This window comes from Scyliorhinus torazame, chromosome 10 (assembly GCF_047496885.1).
Source record: "Scyliorhinus torazame isolate Kashiwa2021f chromosome 10, sScyTor2.1, whole genome shotgun sequence".
NCBI lineage: Eukaryota > Metazoa > Chordata > Chondrichthyes > Carcharhiniformes > Scyliorhinidae > Scyliorhinus > Scyliorhinus torazame.
The window spans coordinates 3,123,718-3,138,558 of record NC_092716.1 but is presented as its reverse complement, the minus strand read 5'-3'; the positions used below and the strand labels follow the sequence as shown (position 1 = coordinate 3,138,558).

The window sequence follows — 14,841 nt, the reverse complement described above, 5'->3', positions numbered from 1 at the left end:
GCACCAGCTCTTGGAAAGAGCACCCTACCCAAACTCAACACTTCCACCCAACACCAAGGGCAATTTGGACATTAAGGGCAATTCATCATTGGCCAATTCACCTAACCCGCACATCTTTGGACTGTGGGAGGAAACCGGAGTACCCGGAGGAAACCCACGCAGACACGGGGAGGACGTGCAGACTCCGCACAGACAGTGACCCAAGCCGGAATCGAACCTGGGACCCTGGAGCTGTGAAGCAATTGTGCTATCCACAATGCTACCGTGCTGCCCTTGAGAACAAATAAATCTACACTATCATTTTACTGTAATCCATGTACCTATCCAATAGCTGCTTGAAGGTCCCTAATGTTTCCGACTCAACTACTTCCACAGGCAGTGCATTCCATGCCCCCACTACTCTCTGGGTAAAGAACCTACCTCTGAGGGCACAGTGGGAGACTCAAAAACAGCTTCTTCCCCACAGTCACCAGACTCCTAAATGACCCTCTTATGGACTGACCTCATTAACACTACACCCTGTATGCTTCATCCAATGCCAGTGTTTATGTAGTTACATTGTATATGTTGTGTTGCCCTATTATGTATTTTCTTTTATTCCCTTTTCTTCCCATGTACTTAATGATCTGTCCCTCAGTACTGACCCTGACCGTGCAGCACTCCCTCAGTGCTGACCCTCTGACAGTGCAGCACTCCCTCGGTACTGACCCTCTGACAGTGCGGAACTCCCTCAGTACTGACCCTCTGACAGTGCGGCACTCCCTCGGTACTGACCCTCTGACAGTGCAGCACTCCCTCAGTACTGACCCTGACAGTGCGGCACTCCCTCTGTACAGACCCTCTGACAGTGCAGCACTCCCTCTGTACTGACCCTCTGACAGTGCGGCACTCCCTCAGTACTGACCCTCTGACAGTGCAGCACTCCCTCAGTACTGACCCTCTGACAGTGCAGCACTCCCTCAGTACTGACCCTCTGACAGTGCAGCACTCCCTCAGTACTGACCCTCTGACAGTGCGGCACTCCCTTAGTACTGACCCTCTGACAGTGCAGCACTCCCTCAGTACTGACCCTGACAGTGCAGCGCTCCCTTAGTACTGACCCTTTCTCAGTGGGGAGGGTGTGGGTCAGTCAGTCTCTCTGTGGGAGGGACTGGGCCGGTCCCCCCAATGCCGTGGATCTGAAGTGGATCACCATGTTGGAGGTTTATTGTCCAAGTTCACTGACAGAAAGTGAAATGAATCAGAGGTATTCTGGGACAACAAAGTCACTGGAGACTGCGGTGTATGATCCCGGGGGCAGTGTAGGGAGCAGCTGTCTGTCATTTCAGTACCCAGTGTGGGGGTATCCCTGACTGTAACACACAACATTCCGAGCACAAGGCAGGCTCAGCTCAGAGAAGTTCTATCAGCGTTTCAGGGCCTTTTCCATCCAGCACAGTCGCCGCGACTCTCAACTCACCTTCTCTTTTTTTGCTTTCTTTCCTTTCTGCCTTCCTTTGTGTTTCTTTTTCAGCCTGTCCTTTTGCTGAGATGTGCTGCGGCATTGCTCTGACCTCTGGCATTCCGATACTGGAGAACGGGTGGTGTAATCAGCCGATGTCTTTGAGTTACCTTCAGTTTAACAAGAATCACAACCCATATTATATCAATGCTGTGAACTGGACAGATACCAAGTATAATCTGTTACCAAGTGCAACACTGCTTTACATAATCTATCTCACATCGAATCACGACTACCCTCCTCTCTGTATAATCTATGTTGTTAGAGAATACTTCTGTTTAATCCAAAAAACTGGAAAATACTGGACAATCTCAGCAGGTCTGACACAGGGCAGCATGGTGGCACAGAGGGTGGCACAGAGGGCGGCACAGAGGTTAGCATTGCTGCCTCACAGCACCAGGGTCCCAGGTTCGATTCCCCGCTCGGGTCACTGTCTGCGGACTCTGCACATCCTCCCCGTGTCTGCGTGGGTTTCCTCCGGGTGCTCCGGTTTCCTCCCACAATCCAGAGATATGCAGGTTAGGTGGATTGGCCCTGATAAATTGCCCTTGGTGTCCAAAAGGTTAGGTCCGGTTACTGGGTTACAGGGATAGGGTGGAGGTGTGGGCTTGGGTAGGGTGCTCTTTCCAAGGGCTGGTGCAGACTCGATGGGCCGAATGGCCTCCTTCTGCACTGTAAATTCTATGGTTTCATACAATTTACAGTGCAGAAGGAGGCCATTCGGCCCATCGAGTCTGCACCGGCTCTTGGAAAGAGCACCCTACCCAAGCTCACACCTCCACCCTATCCCCATAACCCAGTAACCCCACCCAACACTAAGGGCAATTTTAACATTCTAACATTCCAAGTCTGGATGACTCTTTGTCAAAGCTGGGGGATTCCATTTAATGGATACACTTGTATACATCATAGAATCGTACAGGACAGAAGATTACAAAAGCAAGGAAGTCATGTTGGAGTTGTACAGAACACTGTTGAGTACTGTGTGCAATTCTGGTCGCCACATTATAGGAAGGATGTGATTGCACTGGAGGGGGTGCAGAGGAGATTCACCAGGATGGTGCCTGGGATGGAACATTTACGTTGTGAAGAGGTTGGATAGGCTTGGGCTGTTTTCTCTGGAGCAGAGAAGACTGAGGGGCGACCTGATCGAGGTGCACAAGATTATGAGGGACATGGACAGGGTGGATAGGGAGCAGCTGTTCCCCTTAGTTGAAGGGTCAGTTACGAGGGGGACACAGGTTCAAGGTGAGGAACGGGAGGTTTATGGGAGATTAGAGGAAAAACCTTTTTACCCAGAGGTGGTGAGGATCTGGAACGCACTGCCTAGGAGGGTGGTGAGGGTCTGGAACGCACGGCCTAGGAGGGTGGTGAGGGTCTGGAACGCACGGCCTGGGAGGGTGGTGAGGGTCTGGAATGCGCTGCCTGGGAGGGTGGTGAGGGTCTGGAATGTGCTGCCTAGGAGGGTGGTGAGGGTCTGGAACGCACCGCCTGGGAGGGTGGTGAGGGTCTGGAACGCGCTGCCTGGGAGGGTGGTGAGGGTCTGGAACGCACGGCCTGGGAGGGTGGTGAGGGTCTGGAACGCACTGCCTGGGAGGGTGGTGAGGGTCTGGAATGCGCTGCCTGGGAGGGTGGTGAGGGTCTGGAACGCGCTGCCTGGGAGGGTGGTGAGGGTCTGGAACACACTGCCTAGGAGGGGGGTGAGGGTCTGGAACGCACGGCCTGGGAGGGTGGTGAGGGTCTGGAACGCGCTGCCTGGGAGGGTGGTGAGGGTCTGGAACGCACTGCCTGGGAGGGTGGTGAGGGTCTGGAACGCACTGTCTGGGAGGGTGGTGAGGGTCTGGAACGCACGGCCTGGGAGGGGGGTGAGGGTCTGGAACGCGCTGTCTAGGAGGGTGGTGACGGTCTGGAACGCACGGCCTGGGAGGGTGGTGAGGGTCTGGAACGCACTGTCTAGGAGGGTGGTGAGGGTCTGGAACGCACTGTCTGGGAGGGTGGTGACGGTCTGGAACGCACTGTCTGGGAGGGTGGTGATGGTCTGGAACGCACGGCCTGGGAGGGTGGTGACGGTCTGGAACACGCTGTCTGGGAGGGTGGTGAGGGTCTGGAACGCGCTGTCTGGGAGGGTGGTGACGGTCTGGAACGTGCTGCCTGGGAGGGTGGTGAGGGTCTGGAACGCGCTGTCTGGGAGGGTGGTGACGGTCTGGAACGCACGGCCTGGGAGGGTGGTGAGGGTCTGGAACGCACGGCCTGGGAGGGGGGTGACGGTCTGGAACGCACGGCCTGGGAGGGTGGTGAGGGTCTGGAACGCACTGTCTGGGAGGGTGGGAGAGGCAGGTTGCCTCACATCCTTTAAAATGTACCTGGATGAGCACTTGGCACTTCTTAAGATTCGAGGCTGTGGGTCTAGTGCTAACAAATGGGATTAGGATTGGCAGCTCAGGGCCTTTCATGCGGCAGTGCAGACTCGATGGGCAGAATGGCCTTTTCTGTACTGTATTTTTCTGTGATTCCGACAAGGCCATTCAGCCTATTGTGTCTGTGTCAGCTCTTTGAAAGAGCTAACCAATTAGTCCTATGCCTTGCTCTTAGCCCATAGCCCTGCTAAGTATTTGTCCAGTTCCTTTAAAAGTTCCGATTGAATTTTCTTCCACTTCCATTTCAAGCAGTCTCCAGACCACAACAACTTGTGGCAGAGTAAAAAATAATTGCCTCAAAAGCCTCTCCTGGTTCTGTGAAATCCATGTCCTGGGATTACTGACCCTCCCACGAGTGGGAAGTTTCGCCAAATTTATCCTCTCAATGCTGCATCATTCTAAACACCTCAATTCAAACCCCTCTTAGCCTTCCCAGATTCCACAGTTTCTCCATGTAACTCCAAAGTCCTTCATTCTTGGGGTCATTGTAGTAAATCTCGTCCACACCCTGTCCAAAACCTTGATATTCTCCCAGCAGTATACTGCCCTAAAATGCACATAAGAACATAAGAACTAGGAGCAGGAGTCGGCCATCTGGCCCCTCGAGCCTGCTCCACCATTCAATGAGATCATGGCTGATCTTTTGTGGACTCAGCTCCACTTTCCGGCCCGAACACCATAACCCTTAATCCCTTTATTGTTCAAAAAACTATCTATCGTTATCTTAAAAACATTTAATGAAGGAGCCTCAACTGCTTCACTGGGCAAGGAATTCCATAGATTCACAACCCTTTGGGTGAAGAAGTTCCTCCTAAACTCAGTCCTAAATCTACTTCCCCTTATTTTGAGGCTATGCCCCCTAGTTCTGCTTTCACCCGCCAGTGGAAACAACCTGCCCGCATCTATCCTATCTATTCCCTTCATAATCTTATATGTTTCTATAAGATCCCCCCTCATCCTTCTAAATTCCAACGAGTACAGTCCCAGTCTACTCAACCTCTCCTCGTAATCCAACCCCTTCAGCTCTGGGATTAACCTAGTGAATCTCCTCTGCACACCCTCCAGTGCCAGTACGTCCTTTCTCAAGTAAGGAGACCAAAACTGAACACAATACTCCAGGTGTGGCCTCACTAACACCTTATACAATTGCAGCAGAACCTCCCTAGTCTTAAACTCCATCCCTCTAGCAATGAAGGACAAAATTCCATTTGCCTTCTTAATCACCTGTTGCACCTGCAAACCAACTTTTTGCGACTCATGCACTAGCACACCCAGGTCTCTCTGCACAGCAGCATGTTTTAATTTTTTATCATTTAAATAATAATCCCTTTTGCCGTTATTCTTACCAAAATGGATAACTTCACATTTGTCAACATTGTATTCCATCTGCCAGACCCTAGCCCATTCACTTAGCCTGTCCAAATCCCTCTGCAGATTTCCAGTATCCTCTGCACTTTTTGCTTTACCACTTATCTTAGTGTCGTCTGCAAACTTAGACACATTGCCCTTGGTCCCCAACTCCAAATCATCTATGTAAATTGTGAACAGTTGTGGGCCCAACACTGATCCCTGAGGGACACCACTAGCTACTGATTGCCAACCAGAGAAACACCCATTAATCCCCACTCTTTGCTTTCTCTTAATTAACCAATCCTCTATCCATGCTCCTACTTTCCTCTTAATGCCATGCATCTTTATCTTATGCAACAACCTTTTGTGTGGCACCTTGTCAAAGGCTTTCTGGAAATCCAGATATACCACATCCATTGGCTCCCCGTTATCTACCGCACTGATAATGTCCTCAAAAAATTCCACTAAATTAGTTAGGCACGACCTGCCCTTTATGAACCCATGCTGCGTCTGTCCAATGGGACAATTTCCATCCAGATGCCTTGCTATTTCTTCCTTGATGATAGATTCCAGCATCTTCCCTACTACCGAAGTTAAGCTCACTGGCCTATAATTACCCACTTTCTGCCTACCTCCTTTTTTAAACAGTGGTGTCACGTTTGCTAATTTCCAATCCGCCGGGACCACCCCAGAGTCTAGTGAATTTTGGTAAATTATCACTAGTGCATTTGCAATTTCCCTAGCCATCTCTTTTAGCACTCTGGGATGCATTCCATCAGGGCCAGGAGACTTGTCTACCTTTAGCCCCATTAGCTTGTCCATCACTACCTCCTTGGTGATATCAATCCTCTCAAGGTCCTCACCTGTCATAGCCTCATTTCCATCAGTCACTGGCATGTTATTTGTGTCTTCCACTGTGAAGACCGACCCAAAAAACCTGTTCAGTTCCTCAGCCATTTCCTCATCTCCCATTATTAAATCTCCCTTCTCATCCTCTAAAGGACCAATATTTACCTTAGCCACTCTTTTTTGTTTTATATATTTGTAGAAACCTTTACTATCTGTTTTTATATTCTGAGCACGTTTACTCTCATAATCTATCTTACTCTTCTTTATAGCATTTTTAGTAGCTTTCTGTTGCCCCCTAAAGATTTCCCAGTCCTCTAGTCTCCCACTGATCTTTGCTACTTTGTATGTTTTTTCCTTCAATTTGATACTCTCCCTTATTTCCTTAGATATCCACGGTCGATTTTCCCTCTTTTTACCGTCCTTCCTTTTTGTTGGTATAAACCTTTGCTGGGCACTGTGAAAAATCACTTGGAAGGTTCTCCACTGTTCCTCAACTGTTTCACCATAAAGTCTTTGCTCCCAGTCTACCTTAGCTAGTTCTTCTCTCATCCCATTGTAATCTCCTTTGTTTAAGCACAAATCACTAGTGCTTGATTTTACCTTCTCACCCTCCATCTGTATTTTAAATTCCACCATATTGTGATCGCTCCTTCCGAGAGGATCCCTAACTATGAGATCCTGAATCAATCCTGTCTCATTACACAGGACCAGATCTAGGACCGCTTGTTCCCTCGTAGGTTCCATTACATACTGTTCGAGGAAACTATCGCGGATACATTCTATAAACTCCTCCTCAAGGCTGCCTTGACCGACCTGGTTAAACCAATCAACATGTAGATTAAAATCCCCCATGATAACTGCTGTACCATTTCTACATGCATCTGTTATTTCTTTGTTTATTGCCTGCCCCACCATAATGTTACTATTTGGTGGCCTATAGATTACTCCTATCAGTGACTTTTTCGCCTTACTATTCCTGATTTCCACCCAAATGGATTCAACCTTATCCTCCATAGCACCGATGTCATCCCTTACTGTTGCCCGGATGTCATCCTTAAATAACAGAGCTACACCACCTCCCTTACCATCCACTCTGTCCTTCTGAAAAGTTTGATACCCTCGGATATTTAACTCCCAGTCGTGACCATCCTTTAACCATGTTTCAGTAATGGCCACTAAATCATAGTCATTCACGATGATTTGCGCCATCAACTCATTTACCTTATTCCGAATACTACGAGCATTCAGGTAAAGTACACTTATGTTGGCTTTTTTACCTCTGTTCTGAATCTTAACACCTCGATCAGTAACGTCTCCGAAGTTATATTTCCTCTTAACCTTTCTCAGGTTTGCACTGAGTGCTGAATTTGGTGCTTTTTGAGTGCGATAGTGAGAGTTTGGTGACCGAGGGAGTATAAGGCTTCATTTTTATCTAAAGTTTAGTCTTTCTTTTATTTAGTTAATTAACTTAAAAGTTGCTGTTTGGTTTAGAAGAAGGTGAATTTTCAATCGGCTTTGAACAGGCTTCTACTTCTAGGCACTTGCAGCTGGAGCTTGTTAATTAGTTAATTGGATCAGGCCAGTTTTTCAGAGGCTAGATTCACAGTATAAAAGTGATCCCCTACAGTGCAGACTTTGTTTGCACTGAGTGCTGAATTTGGTGCTTTTTGAGTGCGATAGTGAGAGTTTGGTGACCGAGGGAGTTAGGTGAGGAGGGAGTAAGGTGCTCCTTTCATTTTGTTTCCGACATTTCCGCAAAGAGTGAGAAGAGAGCCAGGAGTTTACAGGAAGTGTAGCTGACTGGGAGCAGAGTCGGAGGGCGGAGATCTAGTTAGTCCACACAGCAGCTATATTCTGTAAGGTAAGAGGGGATGGAGGCTAGGCCAGTTACATGCTCCTCCTGTAGGATGTGGGTGGTGAGGGATACCACCGGTGTCCCCACTGACTATACCTGCGGGAAGTGCACCCAACTTCAGCTCCTCAAAGACCGTGTTAGGGAACTGGAGCTGAAGCTGGATGAACTTCGGATCATCCGGGAGGCAGAGGGGGTGATTGAGAAGAGTTACAGGGAGGTAACCACACCCAAGGTACAGGACAAGAATAGCTGGGTTACAGTCAGGGGGAAAAAAACAAACAGGCAGACAGTGCAGGGATCCCTCGTGGCCGTTCCCCTTCAAAACAAGTATACCGTTTTGGATGCTGTTGGGGGGGATGACCTACCGGGGGAAGGCCCTAGCGGCCAGGTCTCTGGCACTGAGTCTGGCTCTGGGGCTCAGAAGGGAAGGGGGGAGAATAGAAAAGCAATAGTTGTAGGAGATTCAATGGTTAGGGGAATAGATAGGAGATTCTGTGGTCGCGAGCGAGACTCCCGGAAGGTATGTTGCCTCCCGGGTGCCAGGGCCAGGGATGTCTCGGATCGTGTCTTCAGGATCCTTAAGGGGGAGGGGGAGCAGCCAGAAGTCGTGGTGCACATTGGTACCAACGACATAGGTAGGAAAAGGGGTGTGGAGGTAATAAACAAGTTTAGGGAGTTAGGCTGGAAGTTGAAAGCCAGGACAGACAGAGTTGTCATCTCTGGTTTGTTGCCGGTGCCACGTGATAGCGAGGCTAGGAATAGGGAGAGAGTGCAGTTGAACACGTGGCTGCAGGAATGGTGTAGGAGGGAGGGCTTCAGGTATTTGGATAATTGGAGCGCATTCTGGGGAAGGTGGGACCTGTACAAGCAGGACGGGTTGCATCTGAACCAGAGGGGCACCAATATCCTGGGAGGGAGGTTTGCTAATACTCTTCGGGAGGGTTTAAACTAATTTGGCAGGGGAATGGGAACCGGATTTGTAGTCCAGCAACTAAGGTAGCCGATATTCAGGACGCCAAAGCATGTAATGAGGCAGTGGGGAAGGGAACACTGACAAAGGAGAGTATTTGCAGGCACGGAGATGGGTTGAAGTGTGTATACTTCAACGCAAGAAGCATCAGGAATAAGGTGGGTGAACTTAAGGCATGGATCGGTACTTGGGACTACGATGTGGTGGCCATCACGGAAACTTGGATAGAAGAGGGGCAGAAATGGTTGTTGGAGGTCCCTGGTTATAGATGTTTCAATAAGATTAGGGAGGGTGGTAAAAGAGGTGGGGGGGGGGGTGGCGTTATTAATTAGAGATAGTATAACAGCTGCAGAAAGGCAGTTCGAGGAGTATCACCCTAATGAGGTAGTATGGGTTGAAGTCAGAAATAGGAAAGGAGCAGTCACCTTGTTAGGAGTTTTCTATAGGCCCCCCAATAGTAGCAGAGATGTGGAGGAACAGATTGGAAAACAGATTTTGGAAAGGTGCAGAAGTCATAGGGTAGTAGTCATGGGCGACTTTAACTTCCCAAATATTGAGTGGAAACTCTTTAGATCAAATAGTTTGGATGGGGTGGTGTTTGTGCAGTGTGTCCAGGAAGCTTTTCTAACACAGTATGTAGATTGTCCGACCAGAGGAGGGGCAATATTGGATTTAGTACTGGGTAATGAACCAGGGCAAGTGATAGATTTGTTAGTGGGGGAGCATTTTGGAGATAGTGACCACAATTCTGTGACTTTCACTTTAATAATGGAGAGGGATAGGTACGTGCAACAGGGCAAGGTTTACAATTGGGGACAGGGTAAATACGATGTTGTCAGACAAGAATTGAAGTTGGGAACATAGGCTGGCAGGGAAGGACACAAGTGAAATGTGGAACTTGTTCAAGGAACAGGTGCTACGTGTCCTTGATATGTATGTCCCTGTCAGGCAGGGAAGAGATGGTCGAGTGAGGGAACCATGGTTGACAAGAGAGGTTAAATGTCTTGTTAAGAGAAAAAAGGTGACTTATGTAAGGCTGAAGAAACAAGGTTCAGACAGGGCATTGGAGGGATACAAGATAGCCAGGAGGGAACTGAAGAAAGGGATTAGGAGAGCTAAGAGAGGGCATGAACAATCTTTGGCGGGTAGGATCAAGGAAAACCCCAAGGCCTTTTACACATATGTGAGAAATATGAGAATGACTAGAGCGAGGGTAGGTCCGATCAAGGATAGTAGCGGGAGATTGTGTATTGAGTCTGAAGAGATAGGAGAGGTCTTGAATGAGTACTTTTCTTCTGTATTTACAAATGAGAGGGGCGATATTGTTGGAGAGGACAGTGTGAAACAGATTGGTAAGCTCGAGGAAATACTTGTTAGGAAGGAAGATGTGTTGGGCATTTTGAAAAACTTGAGGATAGACAAGTCCCCCGGGCCTGACGGGATATATCCAAGGATTCTATGGGAAGCAAGAGATGAAATTGCAGAGCCGTTGGCAATTATCTTTTCGTCCTCACTGTCAACAGGGGTGGTACCAGGGGATTGGAGAGTGGCGAATGTCGTGCCCCTGTTCAAAAAAGGAACTAGGGATAACCCTGGGAATTACAGGCCAGTTAGTCTTACTTCGGTGGTAGGCAAAGTAATGGAAAGGGTACTGAAGGATAGGATTTCTGAGCATCTGGAAAGACACTGCTTGATTCGGGATAGTCAGCACGGATTTGTGAGGGGTAGGTCTTGCCTTACAAATCTTATTGAATTCTTTGAGGAGGTGACCAAGCATGTGGATGAAGGTAAAGCAGTGGATGTAGTGTACATGGATTTTAGTAAGGCATTTGATAAAGTTCCCCATGGTAGGCTTCTGCACAAAGTAAGGAGGCATGGGATAGTGGGAAATTTGGCCAGTTGGATAACGAACTGGCTAACCGATAGAAGTCAGAGAGTGGTGGTGGATGGCAAATATTCAGCCTGGATCCCCGTTACCAGTGGTGTACCGCAGGGATCAGTTCTGGGTCCTCTGCTGTTTGTGATTTTCATTAATGACTTGGATGAGGGAGTTGAAGGGTGGGTCAGTAAATTTGCAGACGATACGAAGATTGGTGGAGTTGTGGATAGTAAGGAGGGCTGTTGTCGGCTGCAAAGAGACATAGATAGGATGCAGAGCTGGGCTGAGAAGTGGCAGATGGAGTTTAACCCTGAAAAGTGTGAGGTTGTCCATTTTGGAAGGACAAATATGAATGCGGAATACAGGGTTAACGGTAGAGTTCTTGGCATTGTGGAGGAGCAGAGAGACCTTGGGGTCTATGTTCATACATCTTTGAAAGTTGCCACTCAAGTGGATAGAGCTGTGAAGAAGGCCTATTGTGTGCTCGCGTTCATTAACAGAGGGATTGAATTTAAGAGCCGTGAGGTGATGATGCAGCGGTACAAAACTTTGGTAAGGCCACATTTGGAGTACTGTGTACAGTTCTGGTCGCCTCATTTTAGGAAGGATGTGGAAGCTCTGGAAAAGGTGCAAAGAAGATTTACCAGGATGTTGCCTGGAATGGAGAGTAGGTCTTACGAGGAAAGGTTGAGGGTGCTAGGCCTTTTCTCATTAGAGCGGAGAAGGATGAGGGGCGACTTGATAGAGGTTTATAAGATGATCAGGGGAATAGATAGAGTAGACAGTCAGAGACTTTTTCCCCAGGTGGAACACACCATTACAAGGGGACATAAATTTAAGGTGAAAGGTGGAAGATATAGGAGGGATATCAGAGGTAGGTTCTTTACCCAGAGAGTAGTGGGGGCATGGAATGCACTGCCTGTGGAAGTAGTTGAGTCGGAAACATTAGGGACCTTCAAGCAGCTGTTGGATAGGTACATGGATTACGGGAAAATGATATAGTGTAGATTTATTTGTTCTTAAGGGCAGCACGGTAGCATTGTGGATAGCACAATTGCTTCACAGATCCATGGTCCCAGGTTCGATTCCGGCTTGGGTCATTGTCTGTGCGGAGACTGCACGTCCTCCCCGTGTCTGCGTGGGTTTCCTCCGGGTGCTCCGGTTTCCTCCCACAGTCCAAAGATGTGCGGGTTAGGTGAATTGGCCAATGATAAATTGCCCTTAATGTCCAAATTGCCCTTGGTGTTGGGTGGAGGTGTTGAGTTTGGGTAGGGTGCTCTTTCCAAGAGCTGGTGCAGACTCAAAGGGCCGAATGGCCTCCTTCTGCACTGTAAATTCAGTGATAATCTATGATTAATCTAGGACAAAGGTTCGGCACAACATCGTGGGCCGAAGGGCCTGTTCTGTGCTGTATTTTCTATGTTCTATGTTCTCCTAATTTTCCTTGTCGTCGAACCCACATCTTCCTGTAACAACCTGCCGCATCGCTTACCATTAATGTTTTCACTTCCCTTTTTATTTCTTTTAGTATTCCTGGTCCTATTCACTGAGCTCCCCTCAGTCACTGTACCTTGTACTGTCGCCCTTTTTGATTTTTGACTATGGCTTCTCTGCCTTACACTTTCCCCCTTACTGCCTTTTGTTTCGGTCCCTGTTTTACTACCTTCCAACTTCCTGCATCGGTTCCCATCCCCCTGCCACATTAGTTTAAACTCTCCCCAACAGCTCTAGCAAACACTAGCTCTAGGACATCGGTTCCAGTCCTGCCCAGGTGCAGACCGTCCGGTTTGTACTGGTCCCACCTCCCCCAGAATCGGTTCCAATTTCCCAGGAATTTGAATCCCTCCCTCTTGCACCATCTCTGGAGCCACGTATTCATCCTCTCTATCCTGACATTCCTACTCTGACTAGCTCGTGGCACTGGTAGCAATCCTGAGATTACTACCTTTGAGGTCCTACTTTTTAGTTTAACTCCTAGCTCCCTAAATTCAGCTTGTAGGACCTCGTCCCGTTTTTTACCTATATCGTTGGTGCCTATGTGCACCACGACAGCTGGCTGTTCACCCTCCCCCCCCCCAGAATGTCCTGCAGCCGCTCCGAGACATCCTTGACCCTTGCACCAGGGAGGCAACATACCATCCTGGAGTCTCGATTTCGTCCGCAGAACCGCCTGTCTATTCCCCTTACAATTGAGTCCCCTATCACTATAGCCCTGCCATTCTTCTTCCTGCCCAGCTGCGCAGCAGAGCCAGCCACGGTGTCATGAACCTGGCTGCTGCCGCCTTCCCCTGGTGAGCCATCTCCCTCAACAGTATCCAAAGCGGTATATCTGTTTTGCAGGGAGATGACCGCAGAGGACACCTGCACTGCCTTCCTACTCTTGCTCTGTCTTTTGGTCCCCCATTTACTATCTCCCTCAGTACCTTTCACCTGCGGTGTGACCAACTCGCTAAACGTGCTATCCACGACGTCCTCAGCATCGCGGACGCTCCAAAGTGAGTCCATCCGCAGCTCCAGAGCCGTCAAGCGGTCTAACAGGAGCTGCAACTGGACACAGTTCTTGCACGTGAAGGAGCCAGGGACAGTGGACGTGTCCCTGAGCTCCCACATCGCACACGAGGAGCATGACACGGGTCTGAGATCTCCTGTCATGTCTGAAACCTTCGGTTAACTTCAACAATTTCAATTTCCCCCCCAAAAAATTTAAATAAACAAATAAACAACGAAGAAAAAAATAAATAAATATACCAATGAAAAGAAACAGAAAAACAGAAACACTACTTACCAGTCACAAAAAGCACTTCCTCCCCACCCAGCTTTGAATTCCCACCTCGATTCAAATTCCCAAACTCACTCTTAGCTGTGTCTCACTCCTGGCTCTGTCTTCTCTCTGGCTCACTGGGAGAACTCACGTGGTTCCCCAAGGCTGAGGCATTAGCAGTGATTTAACAAGGGTTCAGTATAACTACTTTGGTTTTTATTGCAGTCCATATTGGTGATGTCCACACACTGATTGTTTTCGAGCTACACAATTTCCACAGGAATTAGTATCTCACCAAACAGGAGAGCTGGTGGCAGCCTGGGCCCGAATTCCTCCGTGTCTGTGGGTTTCTGTGCGCTGCACTGCGCTATTTCCGGATTTCGATCAGACTCTTTCACTAAAAGTAAAAAGAACAAACCGTTTTCAATCAAATACAGACAACAGCAAATACCAAGTCCACAGGTAGGTCCGGTGGTGAGGACACATCTCTGCATTTGTATTGGTGAAACATTAGATACAATCCTGGGAAACTGGTTACTGGATTCAAAAAGAGCACATGAAATGTACTAATTAAAGCTCCGTCGTCACTGTCCCCATCAAACACTCCCAGGACAGGTACAGCACGGGGTTAGATACAGAGTGAAGCTCCCTCTACACTGTCCCCATTAAACACTCCCAGGACAGGTACAGCACGGGGTTAGATACAGAGTAATGCTCCCTCTACACTGTCCCCATCAAACACTCCCAGGACAGGTACAGCACGGGGTTAGATACAGAGTAAAGCTCCCTCTACACTGTCCCCATCAAACACTCCCAGGACAGGTACAGCACGGGGTTAGAAACAGAGTAAAGCTCTCCCTACACTGTACCCAGCAAACACTCCCAGGACAGGTACAGCACGCGGTTAGATACAGAGTAAAGCTCCCTCCACGCTGTCCCCATCAAACACTCCCAGGACAGGTACAGCAAGGGGTTAGATACAGAGTAAAGCTCCCTCTACACTGTCCCCATCAAACACTCCCAGGACAGGTACAGCACGCGGTTAGATACAGAGTAAAGCTCTCCTACACTGTACCCAGCAAACACTCCCAGGACAGGTACAGCACGCGGTTAGATACAGAGTAAAGCTCAGTCTACACTGTCCCCATCAAACACTCCCAGGACAGGTACAGCACGGGGTTAGATACAGAGTAATGTTCCCTCTACACTGTCCCCATCAAACACTTCCAGGACTGGTACAGCACGGGGTTAGATACAGA

At 48.7% G+C, this 14,841-nt stretch overlaps 1 protein-coding gene across 1 annotated transcript in view; it reads right to left on the bottom strand.

The window, feature by feature from the left end:
• gpatch1 (G patch domain containing 1) overlaps positions 1-14,841 on the bottom strand; it is an 89,626-nt gene that overhangs the window by 12,335 nt on the left and 62,450 nt on the right. Inside the window, exons 17-19 of the mRNA XM_072517753.1 lie at positions 13,878-13,979; positions 1,460-1,611; positions 421-422 (exon numbers count right to left, since the gene is read on the bottom strand). Of these exons, the coding sequence (XP_072373854.1) occupies positions 421-422; positions 1,460-1,611; positions 13,878-13,979 (256 nt within the window). The remainder of the gene's footprint in view (positions 1-420; positions 423-1,459; positions 1,612-13,877; positions 13,980-14,841) is intronic.